The sequence below is a fragment of the Neoarius graeffei genome, chromosome 21 (genome assembly GCF_027579695.1).
Source record: "Neoarius graeffei isolate fNeoGra1 chromosome 21, fNeoGra1.pri, whole genome shotgun sequence".
In the NCBI taxonomy this organism is placed as follows: Eukaryota; Metazoa; Chordata; class Actinopteri; order Siluriformes; family Ariidae; genus Neoarius; species Neoarius graeffei.
In genome coordinates this window covers 6,242,588-6,268,847 of record NC_083589.1, presented here as the reverse complement: position 1 = coordinate 6,268,847, position 26,260 = coordinate 6,242,588, and the positions used below count along the sequence as shown (strand labels likewise).

The 26,260-nt window shown below is 45.8% G+C and overlaps 1 protein-coding gene across 1 annotated transcript in view; it reads right to left on the bottom strand.

Annotated features, from left to right (window-relative positions):
* Positions 1–25,480, bottom strand: part of nup107 (nucleoporin 107) — a 41,773-nt gene extending 16,293 nt beyond the window's left edge. The window contains exons 1-22 of the mRNA XM_060903831.1: positions 25,366–25,480; positions 20,259–20,347; positions 19,877–19,981; positions 19,684–19,793; positions 19,439–19,568; positions 15,929–16,032; positions 15,720–15,847; positions 15,420–15,468; positions 15,244–15,315; positions 15,046–15,134; positions 14,758–14,950; positions 14,173–14,263; positions 13,983–14,062; positions 10,535–10,594; positions 7,558–7,703; positions 3,592–3,640; positions 3,439–3,508; positions 3,243–3,358; positions 2,647–2,836; positions 2,256–2,368; positions 1,921–2,023; positions 1,617–1,777 (exon numbers count right to left, since the gene is read on the bottom strand). Coding sequence (XP_060759814.1) covers positions 1,617–1,777; positions 1,921–2,023; positions 2,256–2,368; positions 2,647–2,836; positions 3,243–3,358; positions 3,439–3,508; positions 3,592–3,640; positions 7,558–7,703; positions 10,535–10,594; positions 13,983–14,062; positions 14,173–14,263; positions 14,758–14,950; positions 15,046–15,134; positions 15,244–15,315; positions 15,420–15,468; positions 15,720–15,847; positions 15,929–16,032; positions 19,439–19,568; positions 19,684–19,793; positions 19,877–19,981; positions 20,259–20,347; positions 25,366–25,373 — 2,256 coding nt within the window. The 5' untranslated portion in view covers positions 25,374–25,480. The remainder of the gene's footprint in view (positions 1–1,616; positions 1,778–1,920; positions 2,024–2,255; positions 2,369–2,646; positions 2,837–3,242; positions 3,359–3,438; positions 3,509–3,591; positions 3,641–7,557; positions 7,704–10,534; positions 10,595–13,982; positions 14,063–14,172; positions 14,264–14,757; positions 14,951–15,045; positions 15,135–15,243; positions 15,316–15,419; positions 15,469–15,719; positions 15,848–15,928; positions 16,033–19,438; positions 19,569–19,683; positions 19,794–19,876; positions 19,982–20,258; positions 20,348–25,365) is intronic.
* Between the last annotated feature and the right edge of the window lie 780 nt (positions 25,481–26,260).

Below are 26,260 nucleotides of genomic sequence, written 5' to 3'. Positions count from 1 at the left end.
CGGTAACCCGACCGATCGAGAATTTCCGCGTCGAAATTGCCGACCGTAAAGTTTTTATTACAAATTTCCCTCGATATTTTAGTGTAAGCAGCGTTAGTTTGTCATAATTTTGTTTCAACGCATTCAAGTTGTGAAAGAAACGATAAAAAGTAAAAAGTTTCGCCACTTCTATCAGCCCTCCTCCATAAACTGAGCCGAGCCGCCATTTTGAATCCTCATTCAAGGCTGTAATGCAAATTGCTTCCTTTTCAGTATACAAGTGCACTTCCATGGCAGGGGAAAACACTACATTTTGCCGCCTATGTAGTCCCCTATTTATACAAATAGGAGTCATTCAGGATTCAGCCATGTTTTTGCTCGACCCAAGTTCTACAGTAGGCTCGGCCAGGCCGTCTGCTTTTAATGGAAATAGCCTAGCCTAGGACGTTATTTTCACGTTATTTCTTGAGAAGGTGTTTTCACGTTATTACATGAAAATATCATGAAATATCGCTTCCGTAGATCATAACTCGAACTCTCGCGATATTTTTTTGTTCGTTTAAAGATTTAAAACACTTATTTTATTATGATGTGTGGTATAAAGGATTCTGTGCCAAAATACTATTTTGTAAGATGTTTACTTGTGTTAATTTTTTCGAACAAAATTTAAAAAAAAAAAGAGAAAAAAAAAAAACACCTTTCCTACCTACCGACCTTATTTTGGTATTTCATGCTACCGGAAACACACTTTTTTTTTTTTTTTTTTGGCCTTACTTCTTTCTTTTTCAATGTTGACAGACAATTTGTTACAATTTCCCTCTCAGATAGCCTCAGAATGTCCATTGGAGCATTTTTCAAAGGCTTTGCACGGCGGGGGGGGCGCGCGGCACTACCGGCACCCCCCCCCCCCCCCCCCCCCCCCGCCATGGTGACTGCCCTCATACTAAATTTTTCTAGAAAAAACCCTGGTTTACCTTCAATGCTTGAGAGACGAAATCGCCCACATTTTGGTTAGTGAGACAGTGAAAAGACTTTTTTTCTTGACCACGCTTTATGCTTACGTACAGTTGAGGCGATAGCTCGGAATCCATGCTGTCAGCGTCAGCCATGGTCAGCACGAGGCTGACACTGTCGTAAATACCATAAAAACATTCAAGTGAATACTCAATGTCGTAAATAGTTTCGTTTTCGGACTTGGCTGAAGTGGATATATACAACACACATTGTCGTTTGTATTTGCGATTCTAATACTTTTTACTTAAAGAAATATGACCTAGTACCAGGGATACAGTGCTGTTACAAGAAAAATGTGACTTTTTTTTTTTAAACATTTCTTTTTGTACGTTTCGGCGGTGAAAATAAAAATACGCACAGACTTTTTTTTTTTTTCCTAGCGGTAGTATTTAACTGCTGTCGGCGGATCCGCGATCCGAAAAATCTAAAATGTCTTACTATATGGAACATATCCAAAACCACAGCCCTGTTCAATTCTGTATTCTGATTGATCATGAAGTGTCGACTTTTTTTTTTTTACAGCAGGGCAGCATCGTATCGATTCATTATCGTTTCTATAGCAACCAATCAACCAGAGGGTCTTTTATGGAAGGAGTGTCCGGTGCCGGCGCTTTCTTTCTCACCAGGTAGGCTCGGATACAGAGGTGCTCTCGGATGGCGTTCTCTTCCTCAGCAGGCAGCGGCGTGTTCATTCCCTGCTCCTCCCACTGACGGTAAATTTCCCGCATGGAATCTTCTGGGACTTTGGCGAAGACCAGTTTAGCAGCATCGTGCTTCTTGGAGGCTGGAAGAAGAGAAAGAGGAAAAAAAAGAAAGAAAAGAGAGAAAGGCAGAATTTAAGAGATATTTTAGATACATGTCGCTCTCCAAAATGTCAGCCAGCATCTGGTCTGTTTTCAGTTTCGCTGTGAGAAACGATCGACGCACCCAGGAACTTCCTCATGATGGCGTTGCTCTGCTTCAAGGCCTCAGCACGCTGGGCGGGGTCAAACACCAGCCAATCGATGACGTCGATCTTGTGACGATCCTCCTGTTCAGCACAGAGAGGCACATCAACCAAATGGCACATCGTTCGGTAAAATCTCCAGTTTTCTCGCCATCACCGTGTACGTGTGGGCGGGGCAAAACAATACTAACCAATCCTATCGAGTCATGTCTCTTTGGCTATCCCCGAATGAAAAAAGGAAACTTCGCGTATAAGTTGTGATCCTCTCACTGTGAAGGTGAGCTACGGTATCTGTGACGTGACGTGTGCGTCGTACCGCTGTAGTGCCTGTGTCCAGCGCCGGAGTGAGGTCATGGTGGGAGAACTCCTCTCCGTCTCGCTCTCTCACCGTCTCCACCACAGTCTTAGTGACCGCCGCAACGTCCAGACCTGAAACACGCACGATTGGTTAGTGTTATTTTGCCCCGCCCACATGTACATGAGAAAAGTGGAGGTTTTATCGAACAGATACACGCGTACGAACGGATAAAGAGAACCACAGATGGAGCAACAGAAAGATAATCATCGAAGGATTTGTGGATGAGCGAAAGGATGGATAAGACAGTGAAAGAATACACAGAGATGAATGAAAGGATAAGTGATGTAGGGGGAAAAAAAAAAAAAAGTGAAAGGAGAGAGGAATGGATGGATGTGGTGTCCCTCCTTACCAGCTTGTCCCGCAAGCTCCAGACAGCGTTTGCGTTGTTCCGTCTCCGTCACTTCCTCCAGGAAGCGGGCGTACTGAGGCACGCCCATGTCCATGGGCAGGTGACTGACGTAGAACGCTATGAGCTCCACCTGCTTCTCCTTCACCAGCAGAGAGATGTAAGCCTTCAGCACGTCCACACACACTTCCTCCTGCACGCAAACAATTGTTACAGCTGGAATACAATTTAAAGGAAAAGGATTCTTTTCAAATCTTCTGACTGACTCGCTCGAGTCAGTTCATTTAAAAGAATCATTAAGATTCAGTTTTCCCAGCTGTGCAGCTTGATCTTGCCTTCCATTTCTAGCTGGCAATAAACGGCATGAATAACGGAGAAGAAAACAGTGAATAATAGGAGTTGCTTTATAATACGACTGCAGGTCTGTTCAGAAATAGAATCAATTTTTCCACCGAGAGATTCAAATCTTGGTCTGGACTGAAATGATTCACTGAATCCTGAATCACAGAGAAAGCAGAACTCAAGAAGATACAGCACATGAGCAGCTGCAAATACAAAACTTTGACAATTCAGGTGTGTGTGTGTGTGTGTGTGTGTACCTTCAGCTGCATCCCCAGACTGCGATAGAACAGCACCAGGTGAGTCATGAAGCGCAGGAGATGAGCCGGTAATGGTGGCGTCTTTCCCAACCATTCACCAAACTCTTCCAGAAGACCTGAAACACACACACACACACTCAAAATGTGCCTTAACACCAGTCTGTACACACAAACTGTAGTAATCTCGCATTATTACCATCCAAATCTCCGAGGATGACGAATTTCTGAATAATGTGATAGTGCTCCTTGGTGGCTTCCAGAACTCTCTGTCCGACACACACATTCATGATTAGAATTTACACGCACACACTTGAAAAATTCTTGAGAATCAATCTACTGTGAGACTGACCTTTGACTCGGTTGCTTGGAGCTCCTCAAAAACTTTTTCCATCGTCCAACTGAAAGAGGAAAAAAAAAAAAAAAAATTGTGTTAAACTCTACATATCCAGGGCTTTCCTGCAAGAGACGATGGGGGTCGCCATGACACCCACCTCTCCCAGATGCCAGTCTTTGATTTCCGGTTTATCCAAGCAGTCAGAGGATAACGTCTTTTTTAACATCATGTCTTTTTCCCTGTTCACCTTGCGCCGTCGTCGGGTGCACCAGCAACTCGCGAAAGCTTAAAGATTTTATGAATGGAATCAACATAGCTGACATCGGGCCACAACTTCATGTCGTCCAGCCCTTCCGTGAGGGGAAGGGATAGGGCACTTTGATCATATTCTCCCCAGAGCACGTCAGAAAATTGGACCCGTGTAACCATCTTTTAGTCGTCGTCTTTGATCTTAGCTACCTAGCAGTTAGCATTAGCTACACAGTGGAGCGGAGGAAAGATCCCGGCTTCCGCTATGACGCAGCAGTGAATCATGGGAAAGGTCAGAGTTTGGGAAAGTTGTGGATAGTACAGACATACGAACAAGAAAATCCTAGCAGGCATGTTGGTGGATGGGACAATCCATCCCTCTCGATGATTCAAGGCATGGTGCGCAAAAAAAAAAAAAAATCAAATCAATCTCGCATGCTAAAATCAGCAGTTTGTCCTCTACCATCTAATCCATGGTTTCCTTAAACATGGCGCCCATGGAATCATGGCGCCCCTTGAGGCAGAGGTGTTTGCTCGCTCCGCTCTTGAATGCCGGCTTTTTCTTCTTTTTTGTCCTTTCTGCAGTGCACAAATGTCATGCACTGCTAACATATAACAGACAGGCACTGCTGGACATCGCTAACACACACAGCCATTTGGAATTTACCGGTTTAATTCCACCAGAGCTACAACTCATTGTTCACTCCCGCAGCCACCACCAGCCCCAGGAAGGCCCTGAAGCACCGGGCCCGAGTGAGCATGCTGACCCCAGGAGAGTGCTCTGGGGACAGCGATGCAAGCGGGCTCCATGCTAGGCTAAAAGCTCGCGCTAGCCAACCACCGCTACCCAGCCTCCAGCTAGCCAACTTGTGGTCTCTGGAAAACAAACTGGACGAGCTAAGAGCCAGAATCACAGCTCAGCAGGAAGTAAGAGAGTGCTGCGCTCTAATTTTCACCGAGACCTGGCTCTCAGACAAAATCCCAGAATGCGCCATTCAGCTACAGACTCACTCTGTACACCAAGGAGACCGGACCGCAGCCTCCGGTAAGGCTAAAGGGGGAGAGGTGTGTGTGTGTGTGTGTGTGTGTGTGTGTGTTTATTAACAACTCTTGGTGTGGAGATATACAGACTGTTTATAAGCACTGTTCGCCAGATATGGAGCCGTTATTGCTGAAATGCTGCCCCTATTATCTACCAAGGGAATTCACTGCTCTGTTTTTGGCCGCTGTTTACATCCCCCGCGAGCTAACTCCACGATGACCTCAGCGTGTTAGAGACAGCTCATCCCGACGCTGTTATCATCATCGCCGGCAACTTTAATCAGTGCAATTTACGGACTGTATTCCCTAAATATTATCAACATGTGGACATCCCCACCCGTGATAAGAACACACTGGACCATATTTACAGCAACATACGTGGTGCATACAGGGCTGCACCCCGCCCCCACTTCGGACACTCGGACCACCTCTCTTTGTTCCTGTATCCAGCCGACAGATAAAGACTAAAACAAACCCGGTCACCAAACAAGTCAAACTCTGGAGCCCAGAGACTGAGAGCACCCTTCAGGACTGTTTTGCTCAGACAGACTGGGATGTGTTTAAAGCTGCAGCCACTTTGGAGGACTCTTCTGTCAGTATACAGGACTATGCTGAGTATGTGACTGGGTACATCAGCACATGTATCTGCAAAATCATGCCCACCATACAAATCAGGAAGTTCCCCAACCAAAAGCCCTGGGTAAACCGTCAGGTACGACGCACGCTGCATGCTTGCCCTCTTGCATTTAGATCAGGCAATGAAATGGAGTACAAAGTGGCCAAGTATGGACTAAGGCAAGTCATTACAGCGGCCAAGAGGCAGTACAGAGAGCAGCTGGACAATGTCTATTCTACTGCTGACCCCAGGCGGATATGGCAAGGCCTGCAGCACATCACAGACTGCAGGACCACCACCAGCACCACAGACAGCCTGCCGGATGACCTCAATACTTTCTACACCCGCTTTGAGACCTCCAACTATAGTACAGACAGGAGGCATACACCCAGACCACCCAACCCCCTTCCCCCCCACCAACAGTCTCCTCAGGCCAGGTACACAAAGCTCTGAGGAAGATCAACCCCAGGAAGGCAGCAGAACCAGACAACATCCCTGGGCGGGCCCTCAGAGTACGTGCCAATGTGCTGGCTGATGTTTTTACTGCTAACTTCAACCTTTCCCTCAGCCAGAGCACCGGTCCCCTCCTGCTTCAAAATCACAACCATCGTCCCGCTTCCCAAGAAGAGCCACCCACCTGCCTGAATGATTACAGGCAGATAGCACTCACTCCAATCATCTCAAAGTGCTTTGAGAGAGTGGTACTGGCCCACATCAGAGCAGTATACTGGACCCCCTGGAGTACGCCTACAGGCCCAACAGGTCCACCTCAGACGCCATCGCTGCTGCCTTCCATTATGCCCTCTCCCACGTGGAAAACAAAGACTCTTACATCAGGATGCTCTTTGTTGACTACAGCTCTGCCATCCCCCACAAACTCACTCAAACTGTCCACACTTGGTTTGCACCCCACCCTCTGTGACTGGCTCCTCGACATCCTGACTGGCAGGCCCCAGACTGTCAGGATTGGTAATAGGACTTCAACCAGCATCACCACAAACACTAGCACCCCACAGGGATACATCCTCAGCCCCATCCTCTACACCCACGACTGTGTCGCCTCCCACAAGGACATCATCCTGAAGTTCGCGGACGACACTGCAGTGATAGGACACATCACTGGCGGAGACGAAACGGCCTACAGGAGGGAGGTGGCCAGTCTGGTGTCATGGTGTGCGGACAAGAACCTCACCCTCAACACGGACAAGACGAAGGAAATGATCGTGGACATGAGGAAGGAGAGGAGACCTCATTGGCCACTGTTCATCCGAGAGCTTGAGCAGCTTCAAATACCTGGGTGTTCACATTAGTGAGGACCTCACATGGACACCTAACACCACACAGCTGGTAAGGAAGGCTCAACAACAGCGACTGTACTTTCTGAGGAAGTTTGGTATGTCACCCAAGATCCTCAGCAACTTCTACAGCTGCATGATTGAGAGCATCCTGACCAAATGCATCACCGTGTGGTACGGCAACGCTACAGCTATGGACTGCAAACACCTGCAGAGGGTGGTGAAGACTGCTGAGAGGATCACCGAAACTCCACTGCCCTCTCTGCACAGAGTCCACAGGAGAGCTGCCTCCATCCTCAAAGACCCCACCCACCCCCAGCACGGACTGTTCACACCTCTACCCTCAGGCCAGAGGTAAAGAAGCGTGAAACGTAAGACTGTCAGACTAAAGAACTCTTTCTTTCCCACTGCCATCAGACTCCTGAATAGCTGACAGGAGTCTATACCCGTGGACTACCTCCCTGTAAACTGTCCACATCTGTTTGCACATAACTGCCCTTTTTTGCTGCTACATCCAATCATTGCCTTATTTTTGTATTATACTACCTATTTTGCACTACATTGCCTTTATTTTGTATAATTTCTTCCACCTATTTGTTTATTTGTATTTGGCATTCATGGTGGACAGCAAACTAAGAATTTCATTGTGCAAGAGGACATGTCCTTACTGTGCATATGACAAGAAACACTTTGAATTTGAACTTAAAATAATTTTCCCAAAACAAAACAAAAAACAAGCAAAACAAGCTGAACGTGATTTCTTTGACAGCAAGTGCTCACCTGGCCTCCAGGTATTCTCTGGGCAGCTCCTCCAGCTCCTCATGACTCAGCCCTGAAGAACGCAGCTCCTGCTCGAGCAACGAGTCGACCAGCACACGAAAATATGCCCATACCGTATCTTCCCATGACTCGCACACAGGCAACAACTACACGAGAGAGACAGAGGAGAGAGAAGAAGGAGAGAGAGAAATAGAGAGAGAAGAAAGGAGTGAAACCAGTTTTTAGTGTTTTTAAAAGAAAAAAAATTAAAGCAAATAAAAAAAAAAATCCTGACCAAAGAAGATAAACTAAAGGATTATTTCCTCGGACAACATTTCAAGGAGGAAAACGAAAAATCTTTTCGGACTAAACAATCAGGAGAGGAGCAGGAAGAGTTAAACTCAGGACGGAGTCACAGCTGATAAAGAAAACAACAAATGATTTCGGACTTCAAGGATAACTTTTAGCTTAAATAAGCCACCTGTGATATAAACTGAGGTAAGAACCTCCAACTCTATATAATACTTGTAGAACAAGTTTGGCTTCTCTGCTAACATCACTCCAAACAGGGTACGAGTAATGGCTGACGCAATAGAAAAAAATCTCCATCCTCTTCTTATATCCTATCCACCAAACCTGCAAGAACATGCTAAGAAAGCTTACAAAGACAAGCTACTGAGAGATTACCCAGAAACTCTCAGAGCAGACTGTTTGACAAACGAAGCCAGAATCACAAATCTCCTGCTATACACAGCCGACATCGAGGCTTGGCACAAGGCTCTCTGTAGCCACTACACAAACCATACAACAAGGCCCATATATACTAATGGCAGACAGATAAAAATAGAAGGAACTGGCAATGACGGTGATCTCACTGTGAATATCTACAACAGTGGAACAATCATGTTCCAGGGTAAAGAAGCCAGGCTCAGTTCTGTTCTAGAGGACTTTAATATCTTAAAGGCCCTGAGAAAGAGATACGCTGAGGCAAGGGAGGAAGGGGGCAAGACAGGAACACACAGGGAGGAGGAGGAGGGGTTGAGAGAAAAAGGGCCAAAGCTTCACCAAGATGATGACACTCCAAGGACTGAGCGTAATGCAGTGGGAGAAGTAGTAGTACACCTCGGAGACCAGACAATAAACAGCCTGAACGAGCAGAGACAGACCCGCCAAACCAGTCAGTCATCACCCCAGTTTGAAGAGGAAAGTCGACCTCCCGCTCAGCAACCAAGCCCCAAGGCAGGACCACCAAAGCCTCAGCAAGATCCACCAAGCACGCACTGAGGGCTACCAAGCCCAGAGTGAGGACCAATGAGCCTGTAGCCAGAGACACCAAGACCTCATCCACAGCCACCAAGCCTGCAGCGAGGACCACCAAGACCCCAGTTGGATCCAACAAATCCCCATCCACAGCCAAAAAGCCTGCAGCAAGGACCACCAGGCCCACAGTGAAAGTCACCAAGACACCAAGCAAAGCCTCCAAACTCCCCAGTTAGAGCCAACAAATCCCGAGCCAGAGCCACCAAGCATGCACAAAAGGACCACCAAGGACTATCTACCAGCAAGGGCCACCAAGCCCACAGCAAAGACCACCAAACCCAAAGCAAGAGCCACCAAGTCCGCAGCCCCAGTGAGGGCCACCCAAGCTGCTGCCCATCCAAGCAGAGCCACGGCCCTGCAAGCCTCAGAGTTCTGATGCGACACCCCACCCCCAGTCTCAGAGAGACAAGCTGTAAAAATCGACTACACCCACAGAGATCTTGTGATCTTACTTGACTTGAGTGGAAAGTTCTTAAACAGCAGTTCCTTCCTGGACACAAAGTCAGTAAACTTTGAGGTCCCAAGACCAGCACTGCACTTGAACTCATCACTAAGACCACCTCCAGTGAGCCAAGCCACATCATTACTCACACTGGCACTAACAACTTGAGAAGACAAAAGGAGAGAGTGGCCACGTCTTTAAACAGAGTGGCACAGAGAGACAACCAAATCTCCCTCCACCAACCGCCAAGGCCACTATCCAGCTGGTAAATGCAGAAGTCACCTGCGGATGTGCATTAAGGACTAAGGACACGGAAGGTTCATTTGGCAAGAACCTAGAGGATGCTGCTCTTGGATGCAACCGCCAGAGGAGCAACGGACGACTCTGCAGATCACCACCGAGGAAGACTGGAGCACAAATACTGGACCATCACTGCTATCCACTTCCTTGTCACCACCCACACCCAGAGCAGTCCCAGCACAATGGACCAGACCCTCAGCCAGGTATCCCAGAACCAGCCCAGTGACTCTGCCACCCAACAGGCAACTCCGGTCTGGCAGGCCTGAGAGGAATCAAACACCTGCTCAAGCTCGTATGCACCAGACTGATGCCAAGTGTTGGACACGCCCTTACCCAGACAGGTTTACTGCAGTTTTAAAACTAGTTGTACTTTTAATCTGATTTAAATGCTTCCTGGAGAAGATCAATCACTCACTGTCCCTCAAACTGTAAAGGAATAATCATCCCCAAATGGAGACACTCCAACAGAATGATAATCTGGGACAAATCCGAACTCTGGGATCTCATCCCAGAAAATTAATCTCATATTTAGCTTGAAATTAAAAGATAGTTTAAACACGACAAAATGATGTGCTTCTATGTGTAGTATATCCCTAACAGTGACTTATTATTATGATGAGGAAATGAAATAGATTTTAAAATTATTGCTCATAATGTTAATTTCTGTTCTCTAATCTCAATTTCCTGATACGGGTACTTATAGATATTTTTTCTATGATGCTTTGGCATTACTGTAAATGTATGCAGTCATATCTATAAAGTTTACTGAACTGGATTAAATCGAAAGTGTGTGTACTGTGCTTCCTGTGCTGCCAAACCACCACCCTGGATGCTTTGTGAGACAAAAGTAACTTAATAGCCACTAGTCACGCGTCATAAAAAAATCTAAGCGTTAAAGATGAAACAGAAAGACTCATAATTCGGATGTGATGTTACCTGTCGGAGATTTCCACTCAGCACAGCGTAGATGGCTCGCTCATACCTGTTGAACTGCTCCTGCGCACACACCATTCAAACGATGCACGTCACTCACTACAGCACAAGTCAGTTACTTAAAAACCAGACACACTGACAGTGTGTGTTACTGTTTAATAAATACTTTACTGTCGATATTAAATCTTTTCACTCTGTTCATAATTATTTTTATTTTTTTCGCGGTCCAAATCCCGCGCTCCGATTGGCTGGCAAGCGGGTCCGTATCCTATGGTACGGAACCCCGTTACGGACCTCTGGCGACTCGCTCGTTCACAACAACAAACATAGTAGCATTTTTCGTCAACATTTATAAAGATTATCAAAATTTATAAGATTTTTTGCCTGCATTTCTCAGGAGAATAGCATTAATTTTGCAGCATGGATAGCGATAACGACAGTGTTCACAGCGAAAGAGAGTTTTACTACCCTGAGGAAGGCAAAATAAAAGAAAACATTTCAGGAGAAAGCTAAAAACCTCTAACTTGCTAACAGTTTGAACTCATTAGTTAATGAGGCCCATTTTGGACCATGTTATCCTCATACATAATATTACGTTCGGTAAAAACTTTAAACCAGTACAATCTCTTCTTCAAAAGTTTCACCAAATGGCTTTCAATATAAAGGTCATAATACTGGATAACTTTGGTCGAGCAAAAACATGGCTGAATCCTGAATGACTCCTATTTGTATAAATAGGGCACTACATAGGCGGCAAAATGTAATTTTTTTTCCTGCCATGGAAGTGCACTTGTATACCGAGGAGGAAGCCATTTGCATTACAGCCGTGAATGAGGATTCAAAATAGCATTAATTTTACATCATGGATAGTGATAACGACAGTGTTCACAGCGAAGGCGAGTTTTACTACCCTGAGGAAGACAAAATAAAAGAAAACATTTCAGGAGAAAGCTAAAAACTTCTAACTTGCTAACGCCGAGCAAAAACATGGCTGAATCCTGAATGATTCAATTTTGTATACATAGGGGACTACATAGGCGGCAAAATGTAGTTTTTTTTTTTCCTGCCATGGAAGTGCACTTGTATACTGAGGAGGAAGAAATTTGCATTACAGCCGTGAATGAGGATTCAAAATGGCAGCTCGGCTCGGTTTTCCCTTTCGGGCGCTCTCGTTTTCTGTTAGAATTTGGTAAAGAAAAAAATATATATATTATTTACCAGCTTAAGGTCGGTCCGTATGTTGAAATACCGTGACCTCGGCCTTAAATACTGACCTCGGCCCAGAGGGCCTCGCTCAGTACTTTCAAGACCTCGGTCACGGTATTTCACCATACGGACCTCCCAGCTGGGAAATAACATATATGTATTCTCTTCTTATTAACCTGACGCTATCCCTGCGAGATCTGCTTCGGAAATGTAATCGAACATTTGTGAAGGATTGTTGCACGTGAGGAAACAGACAGACACTGAGCAGGGTTCTCCACGGATTGAAAATACAGGGGGGTGGGGGTCAATCGGATGACCTTGAAACAAATTTGCATAAATTTACATGTGTCATTTGCATAAAATAGTCTCAAATAATAATCATTTAGAATAGAGGAATCAATTGGACTGGTACAAAACACATCATACATCAAACATTACACACTTACACATCATATTCAGACACATTGTTTGAAATGGAACTGGAAAAAAAAAAATTATTTAGCAAACTACAAAAAAAAGAACAGAAAAGTTTTTGTATTAACTATATTCACACTGCTCCACAAAAGCTGACATTGTTTGAAATGGAAATGTAATTGCAGGCACCACTGGAAAAAATAATTTTTTTTTTAGAGAGTAAAGTACATTGAAAAGATGTTGTTTTAACTATAGACCCCTTTCACATGACGTCACCGCGCCGCGAGATTTTGTTAGGCGCCATATTGGAAGACCAAGTACATGCACTCACAATATAAAACAAAGTACGAGTGAGAGTAAAGTGACACGATGGATGATAATTCTGGTTATGTGAGTACATTACCAGCTGCAGAAAGGGCACGGTATGTGGAGAAACTGGCTGTGATTGATCCCATATGATAAGACTCGCAGCAAGGGAGAATGGAAACATAAGGAGGACCGGACACCAATTCTGCCATCTGTTTGCTACCCAGACATTGTAAACTATTTGTTGTTTACACCCAGTGCCTACACTCAGTGTTCGGACTATGCCGATATTTTCGGGGGGTCCCTTTTTTTCCCTTGGGGGTGTGCGCTTGCGCTTGTCTCGGAGCGCGGATCTCCAAACACATGAGAAGCCTATCTTACGCACATATCACGCGGACTCCACACACGCATCGCGTCTGAAGTCATAACTCATCAGGGGAAATCGTGTCCGCATTGGCATGTTCAAAAAACAACCTCGCGTCAACAATAATACCACACGCAAGAAAAAAAAAACCGTCAGGCTACTCAACAACCAACCTGGCAGCAGCGAGCAAGCCCCAAACCATCCTAAATTATTATTATTATTAAATTGTAGAAGTCTGGGAGGCTTGCTCCTCATACAGTTATCAACTTGGGGCCACTTTAGCATGTTTTAAATCTGAATTTCTTGCGTTTGCTTACCTCAAAGTGTCCGCAGATCATGCACAGACTTATCCATTATATCCACAGTTTTTTGCCAAGTCTCACACAGGTTTCTTTCAAGTCTACTGTTGGGCCAATAAATCATAAATAAAACAGCTCAGATTTGTTTAAGTCGTTTGCCACTCCACTTTATTCTCGTGGGTTCACATACCGCTGCCGTTATTATCCCCTTATCACGAGTTTGGTGGTCTTCCAAAATGGCGCAGGGTCTGTTTACTTCCGGTTTCGGGTGACGTCAGTGAAAGGGGTCTATATTTGGAACGCTTACGCGTAAAACCGAATCGCTCGAGAGACATTTCGACAGAGTGTACGCACTTCAAGAGCTACAGTAACACTGACAGCCAGGTTATATCCTCACGGTTTTATAGGCAAGATCACGCTTGCCGCACCAACTTTGAACTGTTTGTTTTTATCCTTTATTTCTCTGCCGACAATAACAATCAGTTATCTCGAACTTGGTGTCGATTCACACGTTATAATAAAGGCGTGTTATTTCCCGGCGCAAGAACAATGTGTCAAAAACGCCGAAGTGTGAAATGCTTTTCTTAGACTATAATCGTCAGACTGACGAAACTAATTGCTGGTAAATGAGTTTCACATTCGGGTGTTGTCGCGTTGTCGGTACTCCAACAGAGAAAGGCTATCTGTCACAAAGAAAACAAAGGGACGTCTCTTCCTTTTGTAAAGGGGTGGCGGAAATTAAACGGGGGCGGGAATCACAGAAAGGGGGGCGGCCCGCACTTCTAAAACCCCTCGTGGAGAACCCTGCTGAGGAGTTTGTTGGCGTTGTTACGACAGAGACAGATCAGGGTGAAATTCTCACCTCCTCAGCCATCCTCCAACAGCACACCTTCCACACACACCTCTGAGGGTTCCCCTCCACCGGCTGCAGCTCCGCCCCTCCTACACACACACACACACTTGGTTTATGTGATCATGAAATTGAACACATTCAGTTTTCACCTGTGTGTGTGTGTGTGTGTGTGTGTGTGTGTGTGTTCGTGTTCCCTGACCTTCACTGTAGTTGGGGTCATGATAAAGTTTCCAACCTTCCAGGGTGGCAGCACGCCAGGCCTGACCACATCTCTTACACAGCCTCTGAGCCTACACACACACACACACACACACACACACACACACACACACACAATGGGAGGAATAAACATGAGAGTTGAACGTGATCTTTCTGAGCTGTAGAAGTGTGCGCGTGCGTGCGCACGTAACACAGAGAAAGTCATTTAATAAAACTAACACACTGAAAGAAAAAAATACGTTCTACATCAAAAATGTTCTGTCTGTCGCTGTCTTACTGTCGTTCAATCTGTCTCTGTCCCTTTTCTCCATCTCAATCTGTGTCTCTCTCCCTCTCACACTTTCTCTTTCACTTTGTCTTTCCTTCTCTCTCACTTTCACTTTGTCTGAGTAATCGGCTCCCCCTAGTGTTGACCGTGTAGAACATCTGAAAACCGATTTGCAGGAACGGTTGTGCGGAGCCTCGGGAGAAATCTGATCTGACTCTCGGGAGGAGTCGGTCAGGAGAACATAAACATGGTTGATCGAAGGTGTAATAAATACATCAGAGAGAAACACACACACACCTCATCGGTCATGCCGGCGCGGACGAGTGTGTAGATGTATCGGAGCAGACGGGCGTCGTCCTCTCGGTCCAGGTCTGCCAGCGGGCGTTTCTGTCTGATGGGGGCGTCGGGGTCCAGCTCGGTCACCAGGGGTCTGCTGAAGGGCGCACTCGCCTGATCCCTCCTCAACTTCAGAGTGTGCAGAGTGTTCTCCCTACACACACACACACAGTGTAAGAAACACATCATAATAAAGCACTCGCGTTCGGTTGTAGTAAATTAATCAGTAGCTTCGTGTCATGTCCTCACCAGTACACAGATTTAGCGTAGTATTCAATATTATCGGAGAAATCGCCGATCTCATCTTTGGCGATGCTCTCGAGCCAGTCCACGACCAGCTACTCTCACACACACACACAGAGTCAGGTGAAGATCTGTCAACTAGGAGTTAAATTAGTATCTGTTCGTGACACTGTGTGTATACAGTGTGTGTGTGTGTGTGTGTACCTGGCTCTGTCGCACCATGCTGTCCCTCTGAAAAAACTGCTCCATTATCGACTTTTCACTTTCACTGGGAGACTGATACAAAACACATCATTATTCTCTCTCTCACACACACAGCTGTTTCATACTGATATGAAAGTCAGACAGACAGACAGAGTGTCTCACCACACATCACTTACAGTTATATCCATCATCAGACCGTCCTCCATAGCTGTCTGAATCCTGTCCCTGTGTGTGTGTGTGTGTGTGTGTGTGTGGGGGGGGGGGGGGGGGGGGGGGGGGGGGTAGACAGACAGACAGACAGAGATAGAGAGACGGGGGGGACAGACAGACAGAAATTATTGAATCTGATTGGCTCTGCAATCCCAATACCATCAGCAATCTTCTTAATCCTGAACCACAGCTTTGGAATATTTTATTTTTATTTAATTATCTCTGTGTGTGTGTGTGTGTGTGTGTGTGTGTGTGTGTGTGTGTACCTGTAGAGTGAGTTGATGAGTCTCCAGGTGACGGTTTCCTGCTGCAGGAGCCAGGTGATACTGGCCGTTTTCGAGGATTTCTGCTGACTGGAGGACGAGCGCAGGACCAGCTTCTGTAGTGTGCTCACCTGAAACACACACACAGGCTGTACAGCGCTCCTCAGAGTTTAACAGTGAACAGAAAGGGGCGTGTGCGCACGTGTGTCTACCTTATCCTGACAGATCGCCTCATAGTTGTCCAGCAGGTCAAACACAGCGGTGGAGGAGTGACGCAGATACGACTGCAGAAACTCCGGGAACAGACTGACTGACGCTGAGAGAGAGAGAGAGAGAGAGAGAAGGGGGGGATTGAAGGACTGAGAATGATGCATGGTCACCCGGGCCACTTTTAATTTTATTTTTCACAGTTACAGCAAAAGTTTAGTCGCAAAAACGAGTCCGCCCTCCTCGCTGCATTTACCCAACCAGGTGGGAGTTTGTGCTTACATCATCCAATCAGGACGATCTCATTGGCTTCGAAACAAGATTTCACAGAGCACCACGTTCTCACTGGCTGACTGATAGAGGTGCGTGTTAGATTGTTATAATGAGTATTAACGATACAGTTTGACATTAATATCCATTAAAATATCTCTCCTGTGTCTCGATGTGCTTTATGTCTCTTACACGGCTTTTCTTGTGTGTATTAGTGTGCATCCGGCTCTTTATGCGAAACATCTAAATTACTCTAATGAACAGAGGTGAAAGTGGAGCAAAGAAAAAAATCCGGAACTTTTGAAAGTCAAACTAAAAATTTTAAATCACATAACACGCAAAACCCTGCATTCTAGTGCATTTCAGTACTTATTTTCTCAAAAACTGATATTGTATTCACAATAGAACAGACAACATATCAAATGTCGAAAGTGAGACATTTTGAAATTTCATGCCAAATATTGGCTCATTTGAAATTTCATGACAGCAACACATCTCAAAAGAGTTGGGACAGGGCAATAAGAGGCTGGAAAAGTTAAAGGTACAAAAAAGGAACAGCTGGAGGACCAAATTGCAACTCATTAGGTCAATTGGCAATAGGTCATTAACATGACTGGGTATAAAAAGAGCATCTCGGAGTGGCAGCGGCTCTCAGAAGTAAAGATGGGAAGAGGATCACCAATCCCCCTAATTCTGCGCCGACAAATAGTGGAGCAATATCAGAAAGGAGTTCGACAGTGTAAAATTGCAAAGAGTTTGAACATATCATCATCTACAGTGCATAATATCATCAAAAGGTTCAGAGAATCTGGAAGAATCTCTGTGCGTAAGGGTCAAGGCCGGAAAACCATACTGGGTGCCCGTGATCGTCGGGCCCTTAGACGGCACTGCATCACATACAGGCATGCTTCTGTATTGGAAATCACAAAATGGGCTCAGGAATATTTCCAGAGAACATTATCTGTGAACACAATTCACCGTGCCATCCGCCGTTGCCAGCTAAAACTCTATAGTTCAAAGAAGAAGCCGTATCTAAACATGATCCAGAAGCGCAGACGTCTTCTCTGGGCCAAGGCTCATTTAAAATGGACTGTGGCAAAGTGGAAAACTGTTCTGTGGTCAGACGAATCAAAATGTGAAGTTCTTTATGGAAATCAGGGACGCCGTGTCATTCGGACTAAAGAGGAGAAGGACGACCCAAGTTGTTATCAGCGCTCAGTTCAGAAGCCTGCATCTCTGATGGTATGGGGTTGCATTAGTGCATGTGGCATGGGCAGCTTACACATCTGGAAAGACACCATCAATGCTGAAAGGTATATCCAGGTTCTAGAGCAACATATGCTCCCATCCAGACGACGTCTCTTTCAGGGAAGACCTTGCATTTTCCAACATGACAATGCCAAACCACATACTGCATCAATTACAGCATCATGGCTGCGTAGAAGAAGGGTCCGGGTACTGAACTGGCCAGCCTGCAGTCCAGATCTTTCACCCATAGAAAACATTTGGCGCATCATAAAACGGAAGATACGACAAAAAAGACCTAAGACAGTTGGGCAACTAGAATCCTACATTAGACAAGAATGGGTTAACATTCCTATCCCTAAACTTGAGCAACTTGTCTCCTCAGTCCCCAGACGTTTACAGACTGTTGTAAAGAGAAAAGGGGATGTCTCACAGTGGTAAACATGGCCTTGTCCCAACTTTTTTGAGATGTGTTGTTGTCATGAAATTTAAAAATCCCCTAATTTTTCTCTTTAAATGATACATTTTCTCAGTTTAAACATTTGATATGTCATCTATGTTCTATTCTGAATAAAATATGGAATTTTGAAACTTCCACGTCATTGCATTCCGTTTTTATTTACAATTTGTACTTTGTCCCAACTTTTTTGGAATCGGGGTTGTACATTAATGATTAACATGTCAAAAATATCAAATTTAATTCCCCTAGTTAAATGAGTAATTTTCAGGAGTGCATTGTTCTAAATTCAGAATTTTCACTCTCGGATGTCAAAACTTCTATAAAGTGATGCTGTCACATCTTATGTGCAATACTGCATATATATATATATATATATATATATATATATATATATATATATATATGTTTAGAAAATAATAATTCAACTGATATTAAATAATTACACAAAGGAAAGACCGCGTTTTCTAAAGCACGATATCGCGATAAAATCTCGTTCACGTGACATGAGGTATGGATATAAGCACAGGGTTTTTTCTAGAAAAATTTAGTACGAGGGAACGAAGCGGGGGGGTGGGGGTGCTGGTTGTCCGTCCCCCCCCTCCGCCGTGCGAAGCCTTTGAATTGAAATTGAGGCTCCAATGGGACATTCTGAGGCTACCTGAGAGGGAAATTGTAACAAATTGTCTGTCAACATTGAAAAAGAAAGAAGTAATCTTCTTCTGCCCCGGACAGTCTTTGGCTTTCTTCCGTTTGGTGCCGCGGGATGACATCTTTAAATGCCCAAGTGTCAACAAAAACAACTCGCGAACTACTTCTGTCAAAAGCTCCCGTGCCGGTGGGTGAAAGGTCATTCAGTCTCGAGAAATCTCGCTCTACAAGTCAGCTGACCTTGTATGTAACCCATGTCAAATCTCGCGAGAGCAGCCGCGACAAGTAAACAACTAAACAACATGGCGCCTCAGTCTGGAAAACGCCAATTCGGATTGTTTTTGCACCGTCTGGCGGTGTATCTACTATGATTGGAATATTTTTGGAGCAATTATAACGTATTTGATGATCAGACACATTGTCACGTGGCGTTGCTGGGATGTTTTCACGGAGAAAAGATCGTTTTGAGAAAGACTGCATGTTGTGCAGTAGCATATAAGTGCATGGCCTAAGTGTGACTTGGGGTTCAATCGGCATTTCAGTAAGAGAGCGCACGCCGAGAGTAAGAGGGCGCAGCGCCCCTGTTCCCCGGTTTAGACGAAAGCCTGAAGCATATAAGGTCTTGTACACACCAGCAAGCATTGCGAGACTACAAAAATGGCGGCGCCGTCACCGAACGTAAACAAGCCGCGCGATCGCAAAACCGAATTTCTATGAAACGGAACGCGAAAAATCCAAAAAAATAAAATTTCTCCATTCGGAAAACCGGAGATTTTCAAGAGTTGTCAAATATCCAGAAGACTGTCATCTATAAATGAAGTCGCCGTGGTGCTCTGAAGAGGCCTAAAACATAAGGACCTGTGTGTGTGTGTGTGTGTGTGTGTGTGTGTACCAGCCTCTCCTGGATCCTCCTCCTTCAGCATAACGGCGCTCATGTTCATGTCTTCTGTGAAGCTGCCGTCTCCCAGCACAGACAGAGGACTCGGGTACAGACTGTTCGTCCAGTCACTGTCGTCCAGGTTCTGCAATTTCACACACACACACACGTCTTGTTTCAATCATCACTACACCCACCTGCAGTGATCTTTTATGTTATTAAATGATCAGAGCGTTAGTGTGTGTGTCTCTCTCTCTCACCATGCTGAGGCTGCCTTTGGGCCGCGGCGTGTGCACAAAGCGAGCCGACCTGCCCCCTGTACCCAAGATGGCCGACACGTCTGGGTTCTTAAGCGCACTTCTCGGGGTGACTGCGGACACAAACACATAGGATAAGACACTGTTTCATTTGACGCGAACCCAGTTCCTCCTTTATAACACTCGCTTCTCTTACACGCGTGTTTGAGGAGAGAGCCGGGAGTCTGACGCAGCAGCGGTCGCGCCGGGGTCGTGGTCTCGGTAAAGGCAGCTGTAGGAGACTCATCCTGCGCAAGAGGAACTGGAGGAAGTGGTTAAGGGGCAAAACACAGGACGGTGCAGCTGAGAGCCCCGCTCTATTAACTATTCTTTACTCAAAGACAAGAACACAGGACTATTGAAGAACACTGAGGGGAACTCTGATCACACTGCTCCATCAAAGAAAAACTAAACCACGTGGTGTTCTTGTGTAAACGTTCGAATATATTTGTTCGTGATAGTTATGATGTTGGACTTTAAAAAGGATGTAGGACCCTCGGGGACACTCGAATCTGGGTCAGAGAGCATGGTAAGGATACACGCCACCTTCTTGTGTGAGCTTTTCCTTCGGGCAGCTCGCGTCACTTCTGAATCTCGAACCACTGGAGAGTTCAGCCAGTTCTGACTCCTACACACACACACACACACACACACACACACACACACACAGAGCAGGTTACAAACAGTCTTTTAACATGCCTCCATTATTTCTCTGCCTGAGCTGATCAACAGAAGCGTGCACAGTCACCCGTTTACTGTCAATTAATTTGACTCAATTCACCAATGAGAGTCGATTCTTTCCTCTCCAGAATGACTCCTTGGGTTTTTTTGGTCGAATATATTTTTTAAAGTAATCCTCATTACAGAGCAAAAAGTCCAGGGGGTGGAGTCAGACCCGATCAAGCTCCTCCTACCCAGAAGGATCAATGAATTTCAGCAAAAAAGTCCTTGGAGGTGGAGTCAGACCTGGTCCAGCTCCTCTTACCCAGAAGGATCTGAGTTTGAGCAAAAATTCCAGAGAGGGGTGGAGTAAAGACCTGATCAAGCTCCTCCTACCCAGAAAGATCAGCTTGAATTTGAGGGGAAAAAAAAAAAAAAAAAAAAGTCCAGAGGGGTCAGACCTGATCCAGCTCCTCTTACCGAGAAGGATCGGAGTGAACGTGAGCAAAAAAAAAAAAAGTCCAGAGGGGTGGAGTCAGACCTGGTCCAGCTCTTCCTACCCAGAAGGATCAGAGTAAACGTGAGCAAAAAGTCCAGGGGGTGGAGTCAGACCCGATCCAGCTCCTCCTACCCAGAAGGATCGGAGTGAACATGAGCGCAAAAAAAAAAAAAAAAAAAAAGTCCATGGGGGTGGAGTCAGACCTGGTCCAGCTCTTCCTACCCAGAAGGATCAAAGTAAACGTGAGCAAAAAATCCAGACGGGTGGAGTCAGACGTGGTCCAGCTCCTCCGACCCAGAAGGATCAGAGTAAATGTGAGCAAAAAATCCAGAGGGGTGGAGTCAGACCTGGTCCAGCTCCTCCTACCCAGAAGGATCAGAGTAAATGTGAGCAAAAAATCCAGAGGGGTGGAGTCAGACCTGGTCCAGCTCTTCCTACCCAGAAGGATCAGAGTAAATGTGAGCAAAAAGTCCATTGGGGTGGAGTCAGACCTGGTCCAGCTCTTCCTACCCAGAAGGATCAAAGTAAACGTGAGCAAAAAATCCAGAGGGGTGGAGTCAGACGTGGTCCAGCTCCTCCGACCCAGAAGGATCAGAGTAAACGTGAGCAAAAAATCCAGAGGGGTGGAGTCAGACCTGGTCCAGCTCCTCCTACCCAGAAGGATCAGAGTAAATGTGAGCAAAAAATCCAGAGGGGTGGAGTCAGACCTGGTCCAGCTCTTCCTACCCAGAAGGATCAGAGTAAATGTGAGCAAAAAATCCAGAGGGGTGGAGTCAGACCTGGTCCAGCTCCTCCTACCCAGAAGGATCAGAGTAAATGTGAGCAAAAAATCCAGAGGGGTGGAGTCAGACCTGGTCCAGCTCTTCCTACCCAGAAGGATCAGAGTAAATGTGAGCAAAAAGTCCAGACGGGTGGAGTCAGACCTGGTCCAGCTCCTCCTACCCAGAAGGATCAGAGTAAATGTGAGCAAAAAATCCAGAGGGGTGGAGTCAGACCTGGTCCAGCTCCTCCTACCCAGAAGGATCAGAGTAAATGTGAGCAAAAAATCCAGAGGGGTGGAGTCAGACCTGGTCCAGCTCCTCCTACCCAGAAGGATCAGAGTAAATGTGAGCAAAAAATCCAGAGGGGTGGAGTCAGACCTGGTCCAGCTCCTCCTACCCAGAAGGATCAGAGTAAATGTGAGCAAAAAATCCAGAGGGGTGGAGTCAGACCTGGTCCAGCTCCTCCTACCCAGAAGGATCAAAGTAAACGTGAGCAAAAAATCCAGATGGGTGGAGTCAGACGTGGTCCAGCTCCTCCGACCCAGAAGGATCAGAGTAAACGTGAGCAAAAAGTCCAGGGGGTGGAGTCAGACCTGGTCCGGCTCCTCCTACCCAGAAGGATCAGAGTAAATGTGAGCAAAAAATCCAGAGGGGTGGAGTCAGACCTGGTCCAGCTCTTCCTACCCAGAAGGATCAGAGTAAATGTGAGCAAAAAGTCCATGGGGGTGGAGTCAGACCCGATCCAGCTCCTCCTACCCAGAAGGATCAGAGTAAATGTGAGCAAAAAATCCAGAGGGGTGGAGTCAGACCTGGTCCAGCTCTTCCTACCCAGAAGGATCAGAGTAAATGTGAGCAAAAAGTCCATGGGGGTGGAGTCAGACCCGATCCAGCTCCTCCTACCCAGAAGGATCAGAGTAAATGTGAGCAAAAAATCCAGAGGGGTGGAGTCAGACCTGGTCCAGCTCTTCCTACCCAGAAGGATCAGAGTAAATGTGAGCAAAAAGTCCATTGGGGTGGAGTCAGACCTGGTCCAGCTCCTCCTACCCAGAAGGATCAGAGTAAAATGTGAGCAAAAAGTCCAGGGGGTGGAGTCAGACCTCATCCAGCTCCTCCTACCCAGAAGGATCAGAGTTTGAGCAAAAATTCCAGAAAGGGGTGGAGTCAGACCCGATCCAGCTCCTCCTATCTGGATGAGTGGCGGATCAGTGTGTTTGTGTTGTCTCGTTATAATACAGCGGTGTGTAGGTTAGGGGCGGGGCTTTTTTTTGCTCACATTTACTCTGATCCTTCTGGGTAGGAGGAGCTGGACCAGGTCTGACTCCACCCCTCTGGATTTTTTGCTCACATTTATGCCGCTTTTCCACTACAAACGCGGCTGAGCCGTGCCGTGCCGAGTCGAGCTGAGCGGGGCTGTTGGAGTTGCATTTCGACTACAACCGCGCTGAACCGTGCTGGCTGGAAGTGGGTGGACACATTGGGTGGAGTTAGCGAAAGTGGGTGGACGTCACGTGATGTCGTTAAGCAGCGCAAACAGTGACATCAGTGACAGTGGCGGAACAAGTCAGAGCCGGGCCGGGGGCGGGGCAAATGACCGGGCACTTTATTAAAGCTTATCATAACATCATTTTAGGCTACAAAATGTCCGCAACTGCGGTGTTTACCAATTTCAACACTACCGGGTGCAACTATGTTATTTAGTACATCAAGTCCTTCAAACGAACATGTAACTCAGAAACAAAAAACATTAGGATACTGTACATGGCTCATAATAAAACATCAATAGCCTACTGCGCACATTATTTGAAGGGCATACGAATGAGCGCTCAGAGGTTGCAACGGTGACAGGAAGAGTCAGAAATAAAAGGAGGGCGGTGCAAACCTCACTGAATGCACTGTGTTTACCAATTTCAACACTACGGGGTGCAACTATGTTATTTAGTACATCAAGTCCTTCAAACGAACATGTAACTCAGAAACAAAAAACATTAGGATACTGTACATGGCTCATAATAAAACATCAATAGCCTACTGCGCGCATTATTTGAAGGGCATACGAATGAGCGCTCAGAGGTTGCAACGCTGACAGGAAGAGTCAGAAATAAAAGGAGGGCGGTGAATGCACTGTGTTTACCAATTTCAACACTCCGGGGTGCAACTATGTTATTTTGTACATTAAGTCCTTCAAACGAACATGTAACTCAGAAACAAAAAACATTAGGTGACATACTGTACATGGCTCATAATAAAACATCAATAGCCTACTGCGCGCATTATTTGAAGGGCATACGGCGAGCCTTGCGCTCCGCGAACTCGTCCACGATGCTCTGTATGTCACTGATTCAGTGAGCTTTTAAGCGGTAGTCTCACGACCCGGATAGTAAACAATAAACATGGAGGACATGGAGTCGTTAGTGTTGCTGGTCTTGGTGCTGTGGCTTGTTGTCACCGACAACGCCAACAGATATTGGCAAGAGCGTATAGATGAGGCGAGGCGCATAAGGCTCCAGAAATTCTCGTAATTCGTAATTATTCTTCTTCCGGGTTTGCGGTGTTTACAGATCCCAGCGCGCTCGCGGGGCGTGTGTGGGCATGTGAGGACACTCCTCCTCACCAATCAGTGCACAGGGGAGTGTCTGCTCACGCCCCCAACCTCACTCGGCACGGCTTGGCTCGCTTCAGCCCCACTCCAAAACGGTGCGAGTTTTAGGGGCTAAGCAGGGCTGAAACGAGCTGAGTCGTGCTGGTTTTTGGTAGTCGAAACGCGAGCCGTGTCGGGCTGAAGTGAGCTGAAAAAGGGTAGTGGAAAAGGGCCATTACTCTGATCCTTCTGGGTAGGAGGAGCTGGACCAGGTCTGACCCCAGACTTTCGGTTCTGCACAAAACATCCATCTCAATATTCTGACCAATAACAGGTTTTCCCCCCCTTTAATCAATAAATAAATATCATACCGGATGTAGGTGACATGTTTCAGCGCCTGATCTACTCCGACAAACAAAGACACAAAAGTTTTCAATGATTAATTTAAAATCTCAGCACGACTCAGAGCCGGATCCAGCAAGATGATGAATCGGTTCACTCGAGCAAACAACTCAGAGATCTGTCTTGACTAAACAGTGCGATTAAAACTACAGTATAGGAATATAAGACAATAATATGCAGGGAAAAAAAGTTTAATAAATAAATAAATACATAAATAAATAAATGGTTCATTGGTGCGAGTCGACTCTCCAGCTTCACTCGGTTCAAAGAGCCGACTCGTTCGAGAACCACACTTCGCTGGGGATTATCCAGGTTTTCAACCAAAACACAAGACACAAAGCTCTACAATTGGAAAAACTGGATCAGGATGTTTCTAATTTCTAAACACGTGTATACAAAGGGTTTAATATTCACTAAACAGTTTAATAAATAACAATCTCAATTTTCACTTTCATCCCAGCTCTCCAAATTATACTTATCGAACATACAGGATGCGCTTTATTCCCTAAATATCTTGGATGCTATTTACTCGATTTATTTTTTCATTCTAACAACAAACTTTTATAAACTAACATGAAATTCCTGTTAATTTTGACATGTGCTAATGATATGATAGCTAGCTATCACATTAGCAAGCTAACAAATCTGCTACCTTACTCAGTTAACCGCTCTGAGCTTCCCTTTAAAGCGGCTAAACAAGACAAAATACTAAACATCACAAAAAAACGTTAAATTAAAATATTTACCAGTCCATGTTGACTGTAATTAACTCTTAACTCTGATTAGCCAACGTTTTATAACTCGGCTAGTTTTGCGCCTTCGCGTCCTCCCGGCGGTTCCGTCCCAAACCGCGCAGAATTGTACTCCTAGTGGCCTACGTAGGGCGTACATGCCGCCGTTTGAAAGATTAAAGAGAGCACACGGATATAGAAAGCACATAGCCGTTTGGAACACAACCCGCTTCTTCGTTGTTTTTGAAGAATACTGAGGAGTATTAATGGTTACGCTGAAGGCATCGCCATCTAAAGGCGAGGATGAACAACAAGATATGTATCAACAGAAAAATAAATAACCCAATCGTGTATATCAATAAAAGTTGAAAAGGTAACCTATTTAGATACCTAAACAAAATAATGTCAGCCTTGTTAACCTTTTCAGCTGCAAAATATTGCGGAATGACCCTGAAAATAAATGGCAATATGCTCTAAAGCAGTTTGAATATATATATATATATATATATATATATATATATATATATATATATATAATCTCATCATCTCTAGCCACTTTATCCTTCTACAGGGTCGCAGGCGAGCTGGAGCCTATCCCAGCTGACTACAGGCGAAAGGCGGGGTACACCCTGGACAAGTCGCCAGGTCATCACAGGGCTGACACATAGACACAGACAACCATTCACACTCACATTCACACCTACGCTCAATTTAGAGTCACCAGTTAACCTAACCTGCATGTCTTTGGACTGTGGGGGAAACCGGAGCACCCAGAGGAAACCCACGCGGACACGGGGAGAACATGCAAACTCCGCACAGAAAGGCCCTCGCCGGCCCCGGGGCTCGAACCCGGACCTTCTTGCTGTGAGGCGACAGCGCTAACCACTACACCACCGTGCCGCCATATATA